This window comes from Notamacropus eugenii, chromosome 3 (genome assembly GCF_028372415.1).
Source record: "Notamacropus eugenii isolate mMacEug1 chromosome 3, mMacEug1.pri_v2, whole genome shotgun sequence".
Lineage (NCBI taxonomy): Eukaryota > Metazoa > Chordata > Mammalia > Diprotodontia > Macropodidae > Notamacropus > Notamacropus eugenii.
The window spans coordinates 228,295,301-228,317,782 of NC_092874.1; the positions used below are offsets into that span (position 1 = coordinate 228,295,301).

Genomic DNA, 22,482 nt, shown 5'->3' on the forward strand with positions numbered 1-22,482 from the left:
TGAGATGTAAGGTCTTTCATATGTATTCAAGGCAATTCCTTCCAATTCGTTGGGGTCTCTAGTCAGGGTTGGATCTAGGGGTTTGAAACTTACTATTCCTAACCCTCTTTCTCTCTGTTTCCACTTAAGCAAATCACATGAAACTCCTTTCCTCTTCCTACCTCCCCCTCCCGCCCATACGTACCTCATGTACAGTTTAGTCTAATGGAGACGTATCACCTCAACATCATGATATCCTACCAGTAGCCACTTGGCAACCATTATTTTGGGGCCCTCCAGGCCTCCCAACCACTCCCCTCCACCATCTGGGAAATAGAATCTGAGAATCTAGAACTGGGTCTTCAGAGACCATTTAGTCCCAAAAGACTTGGAGAACAAATGTCCTCTTCACATTAGTCTCAGAAGTGGCCATCTAGCTTTGACTCATAGACCTCGGGTGAGGGGAAACTTTTCCTTCCCAGGATGCCCCATTTTGCTTTTGTCTAATAAGAAGTTGTTCCGTCCTAAATCTGATAATTACTCGGCAGCTTCCATGCCTTGCTCCTACCCTGTGAAGTCAAACAGAAAATTCTAGTCTATATTCCACATGACATTCCTTCAAATACTTAAAGACAGTTATTATATCTACCTTGTGTTAAAGCTTCTTCAGGGTAGACATCTCCATTTCTTCAACTGGTCCTCATATGATGTGAACTTAAGGCTCTTCCATAGGTTAGCATTAGGTACTCTCCAGCTTATCAGTATCTTTCTAAACTTACAAAGATTCCCTTCGAGTCCCACTGATATATAGTAAGAGCACTGGTTCTAGACTCAAAGGTGTTGGGTTCAAATTTTACCTATGGCCCTTACTACCTTAAACAAGTCACATAATCTCTCTGGGCTTCAGTCTCCTTCTCTATAAAGTGAAGGGGTCTGACTGGATATCCTCTGAGTTTTCTTCCAACTCTAAGTCTATGATCCCATGATCATTCAGCATTCATGTTCAGTATGAAATGATTTGGATGGCCATTTCTGGAAGTCACAGCTTGAGTGCCCACTAGTACAGAGTGTCCCAAAAAGTCCTAATGTAGTTATAAGCTTTGATAGTTTAAAACTGGTCAGCAGCTAAGTAGTGTAGTAGATAGAATGCTGGACATGACGTCAGGAAGACTCATCTTCTTGAGTTCAAATCTGGCCTCAGATACTAACTGTGTGATTCTGGGCAAGTCACTTAACCATGTTTGCCTAAATTTCCTCATCTGACAAATGAGTTGGAGAAGAAAATGGAAAACCAATCCAGTATCTTTGCCAACAAAACCCAAAATGTTGTCATGAAGAATCAGACATGACTGAAATGACTGAAAGCTTAAAACTGTACTGAGACTTCCCTGCTATACAGGGAACCCTTTTGTAACACTCCATCCACGGATCATCCTAGAGACATAAGTCAAATGGTAAAGAATTTAAATAATATAGTTAAGCTCAAACAGGAAAATAAATGGGCAACAAAGTTTAACTGCCTTGCTGGGACAACTCATGTGATTAGCATTTGAAACCAGCATTTCAGTATCCGTGTGTAGGCCTCTGTTGCCTTTTCTAGCCATACTTACCTCTGTCTATGGGCTGCCATCTCCTTGCATATGGAGTTGACCTTATAAAGTTCCACCATCTATGGTTTAAGAATCACAGACACAATAAATGCAAGAGGAAAGCTTGCCATCTCATATTTTTCAGTTTCTTTTAAATTAGAGTGTGAAATATACTTCTTCCAAGAAGTTCTTCATGATTAGTGACAGCATAATGAATGAAATAAAAAGCATTTATTAAGCATGTATTACGTGTCAGGCACTGTACTAAGCAGTGAGAATACAGAAAACAAGCTAGTAAGATTGCTTTCTGAACTCAGAGAAGTTACTCTTTTAATAGGACAAGGCAATATGTAAAGGGGAGTTGAAATTGGAGATGAAGGAGGAGGGAGGTTTGTTGATGGTCAGGAAGTGGAATGGTGGTTTGGTTCTGGGCCAGAGAAGAAGAGTCCATGGTCCCAGGAATGCAGTTCTAGTTCCATTGTACACAGCAGGAGAAATGGCATGAATTGAACATTATTTCAAAGTACCTTAGTGCCCTGGCTTTGGGCAAGATAAAGTGAAACTCACTTGTTGAAGTTCTGGTTCTCAGGGCCAGATTCCAGGCTCTAGAGGTAGGGGTAGGAAGAGGAGATCCAGAGCAGGAAGCATGGTTTCGAAATGACTGGAAAATGTCATTAATAGTGTGACCTTGAGAAAGTCACTTCTCTCAGTTTTTTTCCCAATTTTCTTATCTCAGATAAGTGACTCCAGACAATATATAACTCCAACAATATAAGAAAGAAGGATAAAATGATAATTTGAATGTATGGCAGAGTTAATAAAGGTTATTTAAAGATGGAAGAGACTTGGGTACATTTTTAAATGATGATGAAAGAGTCAGTAGATAAGAAGAGATTAAAGATGAGAGAAAGAAAAATGATGGGAGAAATAGCAGAAAGTAAACTTCCAGATAAGACTGGTGATGAGATCAACAGCACCCGTAAAATGATTGGCTCCTTAAGGGAAAAGGACTAGAAACATACACTAGAGCGCTGTGAGGAAAGAAAGAAAGAAAGAAAGAAAGAAAGAAAGAAAGAAAGAAAGAAAGAAAGAAAGAAAGAAAGTAGGAAGGAAGGAAGGAAGGAAGGAAGGAAGGAAGGAAGGAAGGAAGGAAGGAAGGAAGGAAGGAAAGAAGGAAGGAAGGAAGGAAGGAAGGAAGGAAGGAAGGAAGGAAGGAAAGAAGGAAGGAAGGAAGGAAGGAAAGAGAAGGAAAGAAAGAAAAGAAGGAAAGAAAGGAGGAGGCAAAGAAAGGAGGAGGCAAAGAAGAAAGAAAGAAAGAAAAGAAAGAATGGAAAATAGGTTTTGAAGTATAGACTATGGTAGAAGTGGGGTGGCTTCTATTTTCTCAGTGATATAAGAGGCAAAGTCTTCTTCTAAAGGGATGGGGAGGTGGTATCATTGTAGGCTTGAAGGGAAAGAAATTTGAAATAGTCTCTGTGGAGAGCATAATGAAAGAGAGGCAGCATGGATAGAATGGATATAGCACTGGATTTCAACTTAGGACGATTTGGGTTCAAATCCTACCATATACACTTACTAGCTGTGTAACACTGGGCAATCTACTTAACTAGGCTTAAATGTACCCCAACGTGCCTCAGTTTTCTTACCTGTAAAATGAGTGGTTGGATACAAAGGACTCTAGTTCCCCATTAGCTCTAGTTCTATGGTGCTTTGAACCAGGGAGTAATAGAAAATCTAGTTGAGATGTGTTGTTGCTGTTGTTATTTTGTTGATTAGCCATATCCACCTCTTCCTGACTTCATTTGGGGTTTTCTTGGCAAAGATACTGGAGTGATTTGCCATTTCCTTCTCCCCATCATTTTATAGAGGAGGAAACTAAGGCAAATAGGGTTAAATGACTTGCCTAGGTCACACAGCTAGGAAGTGGGTGAGGTCAGATTTGAACTCAGATCCTCTTGATTCCAGGGCTGGCACTCTATGCATTGTACCACCTAGCTGCCCTAGTCAAAATTAGATGTCATAAATTTTTTATGAATCCAGTTGTATGTCATTCTTTAGCAATGTTCAGCCACATGTAAATATAAGTACTCTGGGCATTTTCCCTGACTGTCCCTATGCCAGGAATGCTTTTCTTCCTCATCACTACCAACTGGTTTTCTTGGCTCCTTTAAGTCCCAACTAAAATCCCATCTTCTATAGAAAGGCTTCTTAATTATAGTGCCTTCCTTCTTTGAATTATTTCCTGTTTATCCTACAGAAAGCTTGTTTGTAAATATTTGCTTTTTATCTCTCCCATTAAACTGAGGGACCATCTTTGCCTTTCTTTGCAACCCCAGGGTGTAGCACATTGCTTGGCACATAGATGTTTAATAAATGCTTATTGACTGACAAGCTTTAGACCTTTAGTTCACAGAACTCATTCAGCTTCTGTCATGTCACTTACATGGACAACCCTAGTATCTCTGACTGTAATTTCTTCACTTCAGATTTCTGGTAAGCAAGACATATGTCTCATCCCTTTGTCCTTTCTTTTTGGTTTTGTGGGAGGGATTGGTCTAGAGCCCAGGGCTATGGATAGCAGAGACACATGGATATTTTAATCTCACTAATTCATAAACAACAAGAACAACATGGAAGCAGAGGCTCCAGAAGGCACAATGGACTATGAAGATAGAACATGACATGGGTTGTGAAGGAGAGGGATGAGACTATTAGGAAGAGGAGAAGGGGCAGATAATTTTCACCTCCACAAATGTTGACTTTGGATCATTGGGATAGGGAAAGTAGGAGTTGGAATTTTTTTATAATGTAGCAGAGGAATGACTAGCTGATTAAGGCTATCACCCTCAAGACTAGACCCTGTAACTATGCTTTATTTCCCAGTAGCCCAGAATGTCTTATAGTTCTGAGACTTTATAGCAGAGAAGGAATATTAATATGGTGATTAGATCCTTAAGACCTGGAATGATCTCATAATTCTCAACCACCAAGAATCCTTGTCCCAAGATAGTGGAGGAAGGGATGCACTCTGACAATACCCTGAAGGAAGGCCAGACATTCAGCTACCACTGCCTGAATCCCAAGAAGCAAATCTCCGCTGTTCATTCCTCACTCACCTATGTCTTTGCTGTATTGAGTTTCTGGATCTATATTTAGAACCCCTTCAGATTGTAAAGCATGTGCACCTTGAGGCCCAGACCTGAAATGGTCCTGTTGATTGAGTTCCTGGGAACCTCCCTGATCATACATGGATCATACATGGTATCACACATGAAACATGAACTTAGCTGCTATACCACTGGTGGATTTGAATCCCAGTGGCACCATGCTTCCATTACTCCTGACTTCCATGCATACTGGTAGTGTTTTCAAATGTTAGTGGTATAGGTCCTCTTTGGGCTCACATAGCAAAAATATGATCTCCTTTCTACTTGGTGGCTCATTAAATATTTGAAGATAGTTATCATATCCTTCATATGCTTTCTTTTCCGTAGGCTAAACACTCCCAGTTTATGATGCTTTCTAGGCAATTTAACATTCTGGTCACCCTCCTCCAGATACTCCAGTATGTCAATATCAACCACTCTTAAAACTGCAGGCAGTGGGCATTAAGTCAAACATTAATACCCTAGTGATAAGGGTGGTAAGACACCAACTTGATTCAAGGTTACTGTGGTATTTCCTGCTTGGGAAATCTTTAAGAAATGGATGAGCATCCGTTAAGTACCTTTCAGTACTGTCTGAAGAGATAGAGATGATTTATTTAGATCAGAGGAGTCAAGCACATGGCACATAAGTTGCATACAGCACACAGCACTCCCAACTGCAGCTCAAGCCAGATTAAAGTCTAACTGGAAAAATTTCAACAAAATAAATTAAAATACAATAAAACATACATTTTTAAACTAAGTCAAGTTGTGGCCTACAGGGATCCCTATGTATGAATCAGTGACCTCAGTTTCTCTTTGGGTGATACCACTGCTCTAGATGACCCCTAAGAGTCTCTCCTACATTAAAAACAGCAGCAGTGATTCAAAATGAGAGATAAAATGGTATCTTGATCACCATTTTCCGCATCTCTTTCCAAAGAAATATGATTTACTCTGTATGAGTATTCTGTCTCTGCCATCTTAATTCTTGGAACAAATGTGTTTACCTTTTATGGCCTTTTCCAGGAAAGGAAACATACACAGAACACAGGCTTGTCAAAAGATTTATAGACTATTTGGGCTGTAAAGACTTTTTTGAAGTGATTCAAGGCACCTCCCTCTGGGCTACTTCAGTTAATTTTTCATTCACTTTGGCTCACTGGGGAAGCCTATTGCATCATTTTCATGGCAAACTGTCCCTAGGGTCTGATATTCTGGCAGCCTGAGAATCCCTATTGGTGTCTAACCTGAACCCTTCCTATTGTACCTCTTTATCACCTGATTAATCTTGAGAAGAGATGAAGAATGGCAGGGAATCTGTGTGCTAAGTCTTCAGTTAGGCAAGCAATGCTTAAATGTATTGATTCTAGGAGAGATCACTACCTCATGATTACTATAATATCACAGGAGGCAGTTTAAGATTTCTCAGGATGTACAACTGACCAATATGGTATATTGGATGGAAGGCACTGCCCCTTTCTTATCTGCACATGTTTGTTATTAAAAAGAGCAAGGAAAGGACATTTGTATTAGAAACACATAGAAAACAGCTTGAAAAAAGCATGGTCATGAGAGAAATTGAGAGAGCAAATGAACTCCTCAGATGAAAGTGCTTGAGGAGAAACCAAAAAGGTTCTGAGACACCAGGCTGAAACTTCTTTTTCAGAGGGGAAAGGTACTAACTGGTGGTAGTGATAACTGTGTGCCATTGTTTCCAAGGAGCAAATTTTATATGACTCTTTTCAGGACTTTGAGATCTATGGGATAATTTTGTGTAGCTTGTTTGTGTCACATTTGACACAAACTTTCTCAGCCTGGATCACTCCATGAGGAAGTCCCAATTTCAAACACATGAGCCACTTGAGGGACATCTGTGAAGACAAACTGAAGCTAATGAGAGAAGCTACTTCCAGAAGACAGAAAACAAAAACCAACAGGGCTTAGAAGCCTAGAGCAGAGAACTAAGAAAAGATGCTTGAGACTAATGGAGCTGAGAAATTGACAGGAGCTAAGTACAGTCTATTAGTCAGGCAGGCTCTAAAGTTGATGCTGGGACCTGATCTGATTGGAAGACAGCTTTGATACTGGGAGATGATTTGAGAAAAGAATACCCTTGTACTGTGTGAAGAGCTGGTTAGGTAAAGGCTATCTTCCTCTTTAGTAGGATCTATAGTTTGAGAGAGAAGAAAACCCGTTAAGTCTTGCCTGTCTCGTCCTTTACTGCTCTCTGGCTCAAGAAGGGAAATTCCCTTAAAGCCTATATAGAGTTGACCTAAATAGTGTTCAGATCCCAGGATTAAAGGGAATTACTTTTCATTAAGAGAGTGTGTTACTATCTTAGCACCTAGCCAAGGTGTCAGACTTGTAAAGCTCTGCAGATACCAGGCTCAGGGATATTATTAGCTAAAAGAGCTTAATGCTGCTGCAATGATCTAACAGATACTTCAGTAGCAGTGAAAGTTGAGAGAAGATCAGAACAGGAGCAAATGACTTGTGGTACTGGCTGTTTCCCAAAAAGTCAGCTAAACCTGTCACCAACTTGTGAGTAGCCCATGAACATGATTTCCTTACTCATGTGCCTTACTGCTAGGTTTCTGTAAGTGTGTACCAACTTCGTAGAGCCACTGGTGGGAGCTGGGTGAATCAGGTGACATCAAAAGTGGATGAGCAGCCCTGAACACTTGATATTTGAAAGTAATAAGATACCAAAAGAACTAGACAAAGATCCTGTAACACCAATGAGATATTCACAGTGCCTATGGTAGCCATGAATATGTCAGTGCAATTCTGAATCACGAAATACCACAGACTCTCCATGTGGAAAACTGAACCAAAATATTCATTCAGACACCAGAAAACCAAATTCATCATAGTGACAAAGACATCTATACACAATAACAATGCAGAGGCCAGCACCATCCCCAAGCCTTCCTTCTGTTAGGTTTCCCACAATGATTTAAACAAGTCACAAGTAAGCTCTCTTACTCACACTAGCCAGCTGCCTATTTTCTCTTTCTCCCTCAGTTCTGATTGCTCTGACTTTGGCTCTCAGCTCTGCTCCAGCTCTGCCCCTTCCTGTTCCACCTGTTCAGCAAGCTCCTCCCACCATAGGCCCATGTGACTCAGGCTTCCATGTGACCTGAGAGGTCACGCCTATTAAGGAATGGGAAAGATATTCCCATTTAAATTACCATTACAGGTCCCCAGCACATTGGGCCAATCCTTTGTGGGGGATTGGCAGGAATACATGAGCAAGAATTGCTTTAGATGGGTGGATATGGATGGGTTTCAATCCTCATCACTTTAAGTACCAATATCAAAAGATCACAGATCTACTGAAAGGATATGTGAGGAATGATTGATTCGGTAAACAGAAGGCAAGTTTACTATTTATTATTCTGAATCATTTAATGAGCTTCTTATAATAATTCCTTGGCCCAGAGGAAGGCAACCCTTCCATTATAGTCATGAAATTCTATGATTCATGACCTTTGGGATTTTCCCCCAGGGTTAATCTGATATCACCAAATAGAAGAAAGTCAACCTTCTCTGGATTTATCAGAATCTAATATTTAGAAGTAGAAGTGATTGTAAAGACCATATTTTTCATTATTTATTTTACATTTTATTTATTTTATTTTACTCTTTACTGTTCTACTGTTTTATTTAATATTGCATATTATTTATTTATTATTTTACAGATGAAGAACCTAGGGCCCCAAGTAGTTAAATCACTTGTTTAAGATCACCCAGGTAGCAGAACTGGAGTTTAAACTAAGGTCTTTTGATTATGGATCTCATTCCACTGTGCCAGACTCATCTGTGCCCTAGTGTCTGATTGAGTGACCAGATCAAGAGTAATAATCTACCAGAGGCACACTCTCAAAGTGAAGAAAGGTGTGTGTCTGTAGGTGACTGTAGTCCACACTTCTTATTGCATCTTCTGCTTTGGTTTCAGAACCTTTTAATTCTAATTTTTAAAGGCTCAAATGACAGCTCAAACACAGGCTGTCATGAAAGATTTTCTTTTTTCTTAATCTAGTAAGAGGTGTCAAGCATAAATAGTCAATAGTGCCGTGGATAGAGTGCCTGGAGTCAGGAAGACTCATCTTCTTGAATTCAAATTCATCCTCAAACCCTTATTAGCTATGTAACCCTGGGCATGTCATTTAGCCCTGTTTGCCTCAGTTTCCTTCTCTATAATATGAACTGGAGAAGGAAGTGGCAAAACACTCCAGTATCTTTGCCAAGAAAACCCCAAATGAGGTCACAAAGAGTTGAATGAGTCTGAAAGGACTGAATGACAACAACAATCCAGCATCAAAGAAAGGACAGATCAGGTGCACATAAGGGGAAGAGGATCAGGGATAGCACAGTCCATTTGGAAATAGCCTGTCCAGGGCTAAACTTCTGACTGTGAGTGCAGGAAATGGATTTCCTGCTTAGATATCAGAAGGAGGGTAGCTAATACAATGGCTTCCTTGCTTCTCTGGGTTTTAGGGGAAGGGGAAAATGTTTCTGAGGGGGCAGCGTCACTCAGTGACCAAAGTTGGCATCCCAGAGCTCCATGATCCTTGCTACACTATATTATCACAGTCTTGGTAAATAAAAGTGCTTGGAGGAACCAATCTGGGAAATAGGACCTCCTCACATGCCTAAGATGAAGACATATCCTGAACTGGAAATGTTTTTCTTCCTTCTCCTTGAAGCAGTTTTCTTTCAGAATTCTTCTCAAACAATCCTAGAAGCTTTCATATATAGTTCTGGGAAAGTATCTACACCTCCATTGCCACACAGGTATAGACCAGATTCCCACCCAGGGTTACACAGGGAATGCATTTCCTCCTAACCTCCATCTCTGAGAATATCTTTCTTCCTTTAAGTCTTAGCTCAAGCTCCGCCTCTTACCTCAGGCCTTTCCTGATCCCCTCAACTGCTTGTCCCTCTTAACCCTCCATACCAAAATTATGCTGAATTCATTGTATGTTTACTTTGGACATATTTTTAATCTGGTTGTATGTGCTCATGATATTTCCTTGAATTAGGACTATTCGTGGGCTATTTCTGTGAGTTCGAGGAATTTTACAAAGAGAAGGAGGTTTACTCAGTTTCCTCTACTCATTCCTATTCCTGTCTTTGATCACAAAGCCTTCTTTCTAAATGAGTGGTTGGAAGGCCCAGCAGGAGCTGGAGCTATGGAGAGCTTTTCCCTACCTCAAACCTTCCTGCCAATATCCCTATCCATTTTCCTTTTCCCATCTGGATTCTGACCCACTCCCACCCCTTCACATACATTAATTCACTCTGCTCCTCAGGTGCAATCCCCCCTTCTTAATCATTGTAGATCAGCCTTTTTTAACCTCTTCCATTCCCTTCCTTTTTCATTCTTTCCTATCTACCCTATCCCTCTTTGGACACAGTTACCAAAATCCATTTGGACAAGTAGGAAGTTACCAAAAACAGTCCTTCTGGTAAGATGGAAAACCACTGGGCCTTTCCAACTGCCCTGTCATTACACCCTCCAGATCCCTAGGTCTGCCCTACCATGGAAGACCCCTGGGTTTTTCCATTTAGTCATCACCTAATTTATATTTAATCTGTATAATTCAGCATCTAATTATAGCATTATTTTTGTGTTGTCTCCTCATTTAGAATGAGAGCTTCTTGAGATCAAGTATTATCTCATTTTTCTATTTTTATCCCCAGTGTTTAGCATAGTGTTTGGAACACAGATGCTTTTTCATTCAATAATTAAATTTCCACATTAGGGAGGGGAAAAAGAGAAAACTCATCTATAAGACTTATATGATCAAGTGAGATTTATTAAATGATATTCTGTACAGCTGATGTAGACCTCAGGAGAGCTGGAATCACAGAAGCATAGAATCTGAGAAGTGGAAGAACTCTTAGCAGGCTTACAGTTCAAACTGTATGTGAAGTAGTAGAACCTTAATTAGTTCTTTCTTCTTTCCTCCTTCCTTCCTTATTTCCTTCTTTCCTTCCCTTCCTCCCTTCCTGGATGGGGGAAGAGACAATAGCAATGTTTATTCTTGCCTCTCTACAAGTCACAGTTAGATTGACCTATGTGAAGACACAACCTATATGGGCAATCTAGCAACACACACACATGCACATACCCTACATAAATGTTAACTCTCATTATTTGAGTTATAACCCCTGATCTAAAGCCCACTGGTATAGGCCTTTCTCTTTACTGGTGGAGATGAATGGGCTGTCCTATGTGAGGGGCAGGGTGAAATTGGTGAGAGACAAGAGAACTCCAGCCTTGTCTGGACCTCTTTGGAATCCTTCAAGCTTTGAGCACTTTGGGTGCTTCTAGGTTCCAGCTTCAAGATGGAAAGTGGAAGTGGCCAACCCCACTTCAGGTTATTGAAAGAAAAGACTCTTGGAAGAAATGAGTGGAGCTGATATATGTATATACACACACACACATACACACACACACGCACACATATATGTACATACACATTCTCCTATGTATACCTTCTTTGATTTCTGTTTTGCTATGATTTGGATAAATGATTTTCTTTGCTATTTCCTTTGTGTGTTCATGGTAGAATTGGTATTTGGTAGGAAAGGGGTGAAACCTTAGATATAGAGCTTGGGGTCTCTTTTCTCCCCACTAATGATAAAGCAATCAAAAGCTAGCTTGATCCTAATCATATCCCCTAGACTAACAATATTTAAAAGAGCAGATAGGTATCATTTTAGCCCAGTAAACTCTTTCTTTGAGGAGAGTAGAGTGTATTCCAGGCCCAACTTCTTGATCCGTCATCCTCTCTCAGCAGGTATTAGTCTCCCTTGAAGAAGGTTTGGGGAGAAGAGGCTACAGATGTCTATCTGCCTCCCTTCACTCAGTCCCACCTGCCTCCTCCATTCTGTAGACACCGGGGACAGCCCTGTCTACACATAGGGCCTCTTTATATGTAAGGCCCCTCATTACAGTCATTTAATGTCTCTGACCCTCAGCTGCCTTATCTGTAAGACTAAATGCCATCTATGATCCCTTTCAATTTAATGTGACTCTATGACTTTCTACCTCACAAACCCCTTTGTTTTTCACCATTGATATATTTAGTGGCTCCCCATCACTTCCAGGATCAAATAGAGCCAAGAAGACCTGGATTCATATGGCAGAATGACCCTGGGCAGGTCAACTATAAATTGCAGAGAAGGTGCAATTGGTAGAGAGATTTTTTTCATCTGGGAGTTCCCTATACCGATGAACTCATAGGTCCATCCCTATCTTGCTTATGAATATTACTAAAGGTCTTTTTGTTCTCACTCAACTATTACCATTAATAATTAATAACAATTAATTGTATTAATATGAATAATTTGTGTGAGAGCAATGTAATCCAATATATTTGACCATTTTTGAAAATCTTCAACATTTTGCATGTAGTATTTGAAAGATCTGGTTCTAAATTCTAATACTTGGCTTTAGTGGATAAGCACTTGGGTGTGCTTACTAAATCAGAAGATTAATTTTTTAAAATACTGCCCACCAATTAAAATCTCACCATGGAGAGAGCTGATTGCGCTAAAGAACCTTTGTTCTGATGCTCTCCCATGAGCTAAACCCACAGCTTTGGGTCTAATCTATCATCTGCAAGCATGGGTGAAGAGGCCTCCCAAGCCCACCTGCTGGGAGTACCAGAGGGTGGACTCTGGGGATGCTGCTGGTCTCCACAGGGAGCTCTCATGCACGTGCATTCAGAGCTTCTCTCGCAGCTCCTCAACTCAGCTTGGGGGCTGAGACAACTCTGTCTGCACAAGAGGGAGGGGGAGAAAGCCTTGGGGAAATGAGGGGGAGGAGACGAAAAGAGAAGGGAGAGGGAGGGGGAGGAAACTTTGGGGTGGGGGCAAAGTGGGAAGGGGAGAGGAAGGAGGAAAGGGGTGGAAAGAACTTAGTGAAGAGGAGGAAAGAGAGGGAGGGAGGAGGGAGAGGAAAGGGAGGAGGAGAAAAAGGGAAAGAAAGAGGGAGGAGGGGGAAACATAGGGAGTGAAAGGGGAGAGGAAGAAGGAAAGGGAGGAGGAGGAGGGAACAGAAGGAGGAGGGGAAAACCTTAGTAGAGTTAAGGGAGAAGGGGAGAGGGGGAGGGGGAGAAAAAGAAGAGAGGGAAGCCTTTGTTCCTGAGCTAAGAATAGAACCATGAGCATCCCTGTCCCTGCAGCAAATGATTCTAATTGGAACTCATTTTTCTCTGCGCTTCCTCTGCATTTCGAGGAGGGAAGTGGATGTATAAGAAGAGAGGCTGTGGGAGCTAGGAATTGCTAGATGACCTACATTTCGCCATTTTATCCTCCTCAGCTTGGGGAACAAACCAGGAGAGGTCATTTTGTCATGTTGTCTCCAGGCAGGAACACACCCAACTCAGTCAAGTGAGAAAAAGGAAACCAAAAGAGCAAAGCACACCTTCCTAAGGTTTAGGGACTCACAGAGCTGCTTCTGGTCAGCCCAGGCCACATCCAGCAAAGCCTTCCCTTTGGGGGGGTGGGAGAGGGTAGGTAGTTCTCTCTTCTGACTAGCTCTACTTCCTCCTGCTACAGCTCTGGATGATTTAGCTCTGTTGTGCTCTCAGCAAAAATGAGGAGCAACATGAACCAGGGTTCCTGTTATGTGAGGTATGGGGACAGATCAGCCTCCAATCTTTCCAAACCTCAGTTTCCTCGTCTTTAAAATAGGAATCATGATAATAGCTGCACTATTTATTATAATAAACAAGTGATGTCATTATGTAAAATGTAAAGAAATATATAAAAATGCAGGCTATTAATGCTAATGATAAACATTAGTTTCCTTATCTTTAAAATGGGAATAATAGCTGTACTTTTTTTGTTATGAAAAACAAGTGAGATCATCCATGTAAAATGGGAAGAAATATATAACTGCGTGCTATTAATAACTAATTCAACATCAGAATAGGAACTACCAGAACTTACACTTAGCTTTTTAAATGCCAAGGTTACCTCCATACCACAATGAGGCACCAGAGGAGGATTTTTGTGGTGGGAACTAGCTCAAGGTCTGGATGTTTTCTATACCTAAAAAGATCTAGAACTAACTCTCACCATCCATTCTTGTAGAGACAGTTCCCAGCTTTGCTCACATCTGGCTAGTCCTTTGTACAACTACACTATAGACGTCTTTCCTCCAGTGCATGGGAGTATGGATAGTCTCTACTAGTGAACTGGTCCTTGTAGGATTGAAAGAAAGGAAGGGGAAGACTGACTGTCTCTCAGAACCCTCCGTCAATCCGTGGAGATTAGAAGAGCAGGAGGGCTCAATTCACTGACTTGTTTATTTACGCACTTGCACATAAAGGTGCAAGGACAAGTAGGATCACTCCTCAAGCAGTCATTGCAATTTCATCCTCAGCCCAGAAAGCAAACCAGGAGAAGTCATCTTGTTCATTTTGCCTCTAAGCATGAACATATTCAACCCAGACAAGTGAGAACTTCTCTTATTTTAAGGGAGGGACTAGTGTTTTCTCCCAGGTCACTTAGCAAAGATTCTATCAGATCTCCAGACTTTTTCCTATCCTTTTCTGGCTATGGAAACCTGATTTGTTCTTTACTTTTGAGTTTAAAGTCCATCTCCTCCAGGAAGCCTTACTTGCCTATAATAAATGTGCTTACTCTCTGTCGGTCTCCCTGTCTTCCCTTTTCCTCTCCTCCCTTCTCCTCTCCTCCTCTCTTCTCCTCTCCCCTCCTTGCCCTTCTTGCCTCTCTTCTCCTCTCTCTCTTCCTCTATCCTCTCCCTCTCCTCACCCTGTCTCCTTTCTCTCTCTGCCTCTTTATCTCTCTGTCTCTGTCCCTCTCTCTGTCTCTCTGTGTGTGTGTCTCTCTCTTTCTGAATCATTAATTTGACCGTAAACTCCTTGAGGGGAGAGGTCATATCTTCTGTAGAATCAATGCTTCACATATAATTGGAGTTTAATAAGCATTTGTGGATGATGAGGACCAGTAGCAAGCATTTATGATTTCTTCACTGTACCAGACACTGGAGATATTAAGCAAAAATACAATAAGATAAAACAATCCTTCACCTCAAAGAGTTCACATTGTCCTCATATCATGGATCCATTAAATTGCAGTTGACAGATGTCTTAAAGGTCACCTAGTTCATCCTCTGACCCAATGCCCAAATCTCTTCTGCAATGACCATGACAGTTAGCCATTGAGTCAGAGCCTTTGCTCAGCTACTTTCATTTGACATTACCTCCTGAGTCTCTTCCATTTTCTGACAGCTCTGATGATTATAGGGAGCTTTTATATGTTGAGCTGAAATTTTCTGTTCTGTAACTTCCACTCTCTGTGCTGCAGAGAGACATGAAATAAGCCTAATTCCTATTCTAGATGACAGTACTTCACAAATGGAATGACAGTGATCATGGCCCACATAAGGGTTCTATTATAAAAAAAAAAAATTTTCCCTCCAGAGATAAGACATTCCAGTTAATTCCCTAGAAAATACATCAAAGCTTTTGAGTTTTTTTCTTTTCTGTTTTCAGAAAATTCCTTTCAATTTTACAAGGACCAGTAGGTGGGAATCACCCAGAGGAAGGTCACCTTTTCTTAAGCAGACACAGAATCTGAGGTTGCAGAAAGGCTGGATATTAGGGATCACCGTGGAAGATTTATTAAACATTGAATGAGGCAGTTCAAGTCCAGTTCTAGTCCTTCATAGTTTACCGTTCTTACCTGACAGGAAAAAATGGAGAATAATAACATTTTTATAGTCTCCATTATATGCTGGGATTCATTGCACCTTGGATGAAAACAAAGAAAGAAGGGAGAGGATCACCCAGAGTAGCTGATCTCATTGAGAAGTCCTGATCCAACCTGTGCCATTGGGTTTTTGGGCCACAGAGCTCCAGACAGGATGCCTCCAGAGATGATGGGCCTTTTTGTGGGAGGGTGGGTCAAGACACAGTTGTGACAATAAGTGAGCAGCACATGCAGGCAGTAGCTCTGAAGACAGCATTTCCTGCCCCCCTTCCCCCAGGCCCTTTCCTCTGTGGCCAATTGCAGCCAGCAGATAGGAGCAGGGCTTCTGGACTACCATTTATAAAATACTGTGATTAGAGGCAATTCCTTTAGAATGAGAAGAGAGAAAAAAAAAAGCAAAACCAAAACCTAGGTGAAACCTCCTCTGGCATAACAGGTCCAGAGTTCTATTGTTTCTGCATGACTTGTATGTGAAAGTTCCTCTTCCCTGTTCACCTCCCCCTCTTCCCCCTTCCCTTTTCTGTTTAAATCTCTCTTGGTCTGATTACTAGTCTCTGTGGTTTTATACATGATATTTTATATGTATATATGTATATATGTATACACATATATACATATACCTATATACACATACATGTGTGTGCATGTATAGTTGTTGAATTCTTGCAGTCATGTCTGACTCTTCATGACCCTATTTCATGGCAAAGATACTGGAGTGGTTTGCCATTTACCTCTCCAGCTCATTTTCCAGATGATGAGCCTGAGGCAAATAGGGTCAAGTGACATGTCCAGGATCACGCAGCTAGTAGGTGTCTGAGGTTAGATTTGAATTCATGGAGATGGGTCTTCCTGATTACAAGCAATATGCATGTATGCATATATACACATATATGTGTATATATATGCATATGCACATATAAATTTATGTTATATATACACACATGCTTATATACATACACACATTTACACACGTGTTATATACACTTTTTTTTTAGATATACATCATCTCTGAGTGGCTTTTCCTGTATGTTCCCAAGTTCTTGGATGTTCTCAGTATGTCTGGGAAACCTTGAGTGCCTGGCCATGTTGTGAGCTGTCCAAGGTCTTGGCACAGAGACTGTGGAAGGATTTGGTGGAGGTGATGAATTTTTGTCATGATATCAGTTACAGCTTCATCTTTGGACAATACCCTCTTCCATATTCTCCCATGCATGATTGTGTTAGTTATCGTAGATGTCTGGCATAAACAACTACATTCAGGAACTGTTTCATTCTCTTCCCACCTGAGATCATTTCTATGCACAAAATGTCCACATAATATGACAGAAGGGGATACTATTTGAACATCTTCATGAGTAGAGACAAATGGAGCTTGTGTCTGGGAGATGGCTTCATGAATTGGTCTCCTTCCTCTTGGGCATACTTTCTTTGCAGATAGTTGTAGACAGGTTGATGACTGAAACTATAAGGTTCCTTTAGCCCCTCTTTTCCCACCCCTTAATGATTTCCTTAGTACTAAATTTAGGGTTCAAGCATGCTGCTCCCCAGGTACAGCTTTCACCAGCCCTTCCACCTTTCCCTTTTGTATTAGGCAAGGAGCAGGAGCTGAGAAATGAACCTCTGTCCCAAAACCTTCTCCCCACCCTGGGGCCTTGCTATGTTCATATCAGGGGGCCTGAGGCCCCTGAAGCTAGGGACTAGATCCCTTGAAGAACCTTCTCAGTTGAGTGATGGGGGGGGTAGGAGAGGCTGTTCTTCTATGAAGCCACTGCTGTCTGAGTGGGTGCTGCTGGTGTGAAGGAGAAAGCCTGTAGTGGAGACAAATGAGAGACAGTGAGCCCTTGGGATTATTTTTGAGGAGAGGTGGGGAGGGGAAGAATTTAGACACCTCCATAAAGAATTCTCTTCTGACTGTAGGGTCACAGAAGTATAGAAAGTCAGAATACTAGAACCTGAAAGACAAATTTCATCTTCATTTTACATATGAGGACACTGAGGTGATATGATATGGTATGATATGATCCATACTATTTATTATTAATAATACTCAAGGTCACACAGGAATTTCACAGATCTAAGCTACTCTGGAATTCAACAGCTTTTGTTCTTAAACATCAGTAATGTCCCACTTCAAAAATCTTTTCTATTCTTTTCCTACTCAGTCTTCCTTTCTTGCCTCAGGGTTCACATAGGAAATTTCCCAAAAGTCAGAGTGGCCTTTCACTCTCAAAGCTGGTATCTGTACATGGATGTAGGAGAGCCCTTTAACAGGGAAGCCAACAATGGGAAGCCAGAGGGGTCTGCCAAGAAGGAAAGCACAAGCTAAGCCAAGTATCCTGTCTAGCTCAGGGCAAGTAGGAGAGACAGAGGTCAAGAGTTTGATCCCAATATGGACCAGTCTGCTTTTGTCTCTTTCACTAGCTTACATAGCATAGTAGGAATACTGCTGGGCTTGGATTTAGAAGAATAAGGTTCAGGTCATAGTATTATGAATGACCTTAATGATCACTTTGTCCAATTTCTTCACTTTACAGATTAGGGAAATGCCCTGAGAGCATAGAATGATCCTGGCTCCTCCATTTTTCAACTCTATGTGCTGGATGAGTCACATAACCTCTACAGGATGGCAGAATTTCAGAATTTTAAGAGGACGTCTTGTCCAAACCTCACCTGAAAAGAAATCTCTTCCTTATAGCATTCCTGAAAAGTGGTTGTTCAGTCTTTGCATCTAGTGAAGAGTAACCCATCATCATCTAAGGGAGAACGTTCCACTTTCGAAGAGCTACAATTATAAGGAAGTTCTCCCTACATAAATCCTAAATAATACCCTTCTATCACTCCCAGTTCTGCCTGCTGGGGCAAAACAGAAAAAAATTCTATGCTTGGTTTCCCATGATAGCCTTTGGGACACGGGATGACAGTTATCATGTGTCTCATTCTTCCTACCCCAAGTCTTTTGTTCTCCAGGCTAACCAAGCACAATTCCTTCAACCTGTCCTCATATAGGATGAACTTGAAGGCCTTCCCTTTTCTGGCTGATGTCCTCTGGCTATGCTCCAGTTTCAGAATGCCTTTCCTAAAATGTGACACCAGGAATGGAATATAATATGGCCAGGTGGCAATGAGTACAAATAATGAATGTGGTACAGTAGTTTCATGTATTAAAGTTTGCACCTTTCAAAGGTAACAAATATATTAATTTTAATTGTTATTTAATTAATTATTATCAATTAATAATATATAATAAATAAATAAAGATAATGATGTAAAATGTGCTAATTAGTCCTAGTCCAAAAGTACGTTCTAGATGTGGTCTACCTGGCCCAGGCTATAAAGGTGTGCTTTGCATGATTTGATACAAATTAAGATCTCACCCTGAGTTTTCTCATCTGTAAAATGGGGCTAATCACCCTTCTCTTACAGGATAATAAGTGTCAAATGGAGTAATGATAATAGTAGTAATATTTAATATCTACATAGAAGTTTTAAACACTTTATATGTAATATATCATTTGAGTAATATATGTGAATGTGATTTTTTTCTTAATGCAAATTTTAAACTATTGCTATTGTTACATGATGGAGAATGGATAGAGCCTGACAAATTTGCCCCAGCTCAAATGTGTTGGATGAGGAGCATCCCCTTTGCATATAAAGGACACCACACACACATGGCCTGAAGAGAAGGGAGCTCATACTGATACAACAGAGGCAGATGGGCCATGGTACAGACCATATACTTGATAAATATTGGAAGATAAGAGAGTACAGACCAACCAATAAAGCATCCCAAGGGTATGCTAGCCAAGCCAAGTTGGATGGAACTTAAAGATCACCTATTCCAACCCCATGGACTTCATAGATAAAAAGACAGAATTCTATATAGAGGAAGTGAATTGGTCGATCTTTTATCCCATGATTCTCCAGCTGTGGCTCTGCCAGGGCAAAAATTTCATCTTGGGATGGCTTTCCTGTTCTCTCCAAGACCTGCTTATCTTCAGTCTGTGTTTAGAAATGAATTTCAGTCTTAACACAGTCAAATTATTGAAGCTGTCTGGTAACAGTTACTATGATATATCTCAGAGTTCCATAGAAATACTTTTAGGTCATCTAGTCTTGGGATGGTTAGCATGCCCTGCTCCTCCTCTCCTAGCATAGAACATCAAAAATTGACTTTAGGGGTTGGATGAGTCTCAAACATGCTTCCTCCAAGTACCTTAAAGGCTGTCATAACAAAGAGGGATTAATGTTGTTTTGCTTGGCCCAGGTGGACAGAACCGATAGTGATCAGTGGAAACAGCAGAGAGGTAAATGTCCACTTGAAATAAAAACTTCCCAAGAATTATACCAGTCCAGAATTGAATAGACTCACTGGATTATTCATTTCCCATTACTAGAAGTTCTCTCATGGGGGCTGGATGATTATTTGTTAGGATGTTGTTAGAGGGATTAACATTTAAATGTAGGTTGAGTTAAATGTCTCTAGATGCTCCTCCCCATTTGAGTTTTGGGGGCTTTGAGGCCTTCAGGATGATACAGAATCTGGCTCTGTCTTGGCTCTTCTGAAGGCAGGGGCTGTACAAAGAATGGAAATTGTCTCAGGTAGAGGGGGTGTGAAGTGTGAAGGAGCTCTAGAGTAGGCAATCAATCAATAAACATTTAGTAATCACTTTCTGTGTGCCAGGCACTTTACTAAAAAGGTGATTGGAAGAGGCCCTTCTCAGAGAAGGGAATAGGGTGGAGGGAGGACCTCAACTTTCAGGAAGAGAAGGTATCCTGGGAGATGGGTCATCTGAGCTTGGAGCAATTGGAATGGATGAGATGATCCTGAAAGTAGTTGTTAGAACCTCCCCTCTCACCTCTTCCTCCCACATGCACATGCCATGGAGCTAGAAGTATGTGCACAGCTGTGCAGTGACATCATGAATCCAGGGGAGGTAATTGCAGGCTGGGGGAGGCAGAGATGGGATTGTTTTTCATCGATTAGAGACCCCACTTTACTTATCTCTGCCTTAGATGACACAGAATGAATAATACTCTTGAACATTTTTAATAGGACCTCTATCCCTAGCAATACAGAACTGTCTTTATTACTGTTTGCCTTCCTACAGTCCCTTAGCCTGGGAAGGTCAAGGGTATCAGGGGAAGAGAAGAGAATTCACAGTTTCTGGGAAAAGAGGCTTGGTGCAACCATAGTCTGGAGTATAAGAGTGGTTGAGTTAAAGGTCTAAAGCCATTATCCTGTCTCTCCCCTTCCCTCAGAGTAGGACTATGCCAGAGGAATCACAGGGTCATGTGTAGAATGTTGGAATTGGAAGAGTCCTTAAAGATCATGCCTCCCAAGTCTCCCATTTTGCAGACAAGGAAATTGAAGCTCAGAGATGGAAAGGTGCTGGTAAAGTCCACACAGGTACTTAATAGTGGAGCTGGCACTAGAACTGGGATCTTCTGACTTCAGGAGAGGGGTGTGTGTGTGTGTGTGTGTGTGTGTGTGTGTGTGTGTGTGTGTGTGTGTGTGTGTGTGTGTGTGTGTGTGCGCGCATGCACATGTGTGTGTGTTTTCCCCCAGGAGGGATCCTTTATTAACATAGTTTCACACATTTGGAACAAGAAGACACTTCAGAAGTCATTGAGTCCGATTGATTCATTCTACAGGTGAGGCACAGAGGCACAGAGAAGGCAGTTGACTTGCTCAGGATCACACAGCCAGCAAGGTTTTGAGTTAGGATCTGAATCCATGTCTTCCTGAATCAGACCCATTGCCCTATCGATTGGGTCACATTACCTCCTATTCTTCCAGGATCTCCAATGGGAAAATACTCCATCACGACCCTTTGTCGCTCCTTTTGGAACTTCACTATTTTGCTTTAGGATTTTTCAGCTGCAAACACCCATGTTCTAACTGAAGCCTAACTCCCTCTGTGGTTAGCCAAAGTTATGACTCCTTTTCTTTCTTTGGGTATGATCTTCCCAATTTCTCTTCCCAATCTTCTACATACTAGGGTAATAGTAGGGAAAAAATGGCAATGGGGGGACATTTCCCTTGGAAGTGACTGGTACCCTCAGTTCCCCACAGGAGATTAGGAAAGACTCTTGTCACTCATCAGACCAGTTCATAGCTCCTGCATCTGGGAGCTCAAGAAAAAAAACTATTTTAGCATTTACTATTGCAAGTCTGACACCTGGTGGGGAAATAGCTATTGAACACTTTGGAATATGATACGATATGATATGATACGGGATGTGATGTTTGCCAGTCATTTCAAAATTATTTTCCTTGTTATGGAGCATCAGAGATTCATAGAGCATAGGAGTTAAAAGTCACTTAGTCTACCCCCCTCATTTTACAAATAAGGAAACTGAGGCTCATAAAGATGAATTTAATTTCCCAGTGGGAGAGTAGGAACTAGAATACCCAACCCTTGACTCCACACATGCAGCCTCTTTCCACTAGGTAGTTAAAGGAATGTGAAAGAAGAATTATAGTGATGTCAGATGTTCCAAATAATTCCCAGACTATTTCCACTTCTCTTTAGAATGCTTTCTAAAAATATTAAAAACCAGACTTATGCCTTCTCCTATGTGCCTCCATCCAAAAGATCTTTTCTATAACTTTTATGCGGTCTGAGAGAGTTGTCTGGGATGCTGAGAGTGTAATTTGCCTAAGATTGTACAATCTGTATTTATTACAGGCAAGACAACTTCAAAGCTGGCCCTCTATCTATTATGCCAAGCTATCTCTCAGTAATACCTTATTTGATGTCTTTTTGGCCAAAATCTTGATACACTCCTGTCTGTCAATGCTCCTTGGGACACCAAAATGGACATGAAACTCCAGCTGTGGTGTGTCTCTGGTTGAATATACCCTTTTCAGTCTGGCCCCCATTAATTCAGTTTAAGGTCACCTTAACTTTTGGGGTTTGTATGCCAAATGGTTGATATATATCTTTTTAGCGGTCTACAAGTGCCCCTTTGTGTTCTCTCTCCCATTTGAATGACTGTAAACTTGT

At 41.1% G+C, this 22,482-nt stretch overlaps 1 protein-coding gene across 1 annotated transcript in view; it reads right to left on the bottom strand.

Annotated features, from left to right (window-relative positions):
- Positions 1-16,430: 16,430 nt before the first annotated feature.
- TESPA1 (thymocyte expressed, positive selection associated 1) overlaps positions 16,431-22,482 on the bottom strand; it is a 42,451-nt gene continuing 36,399 nt past the window's right edge. The window contains exon 11 of the mRNA XM_072654939.1: positions 16,431-17,280. Coding sequence (XP_072511040.1) covers positions 17,192-17,280 — 89 coding nt within the window. The 3' untranslated portion in view covers positions 16,431-17,191. The remainder of the gene's footprint in view (positions 17,281-22,482) is intronic.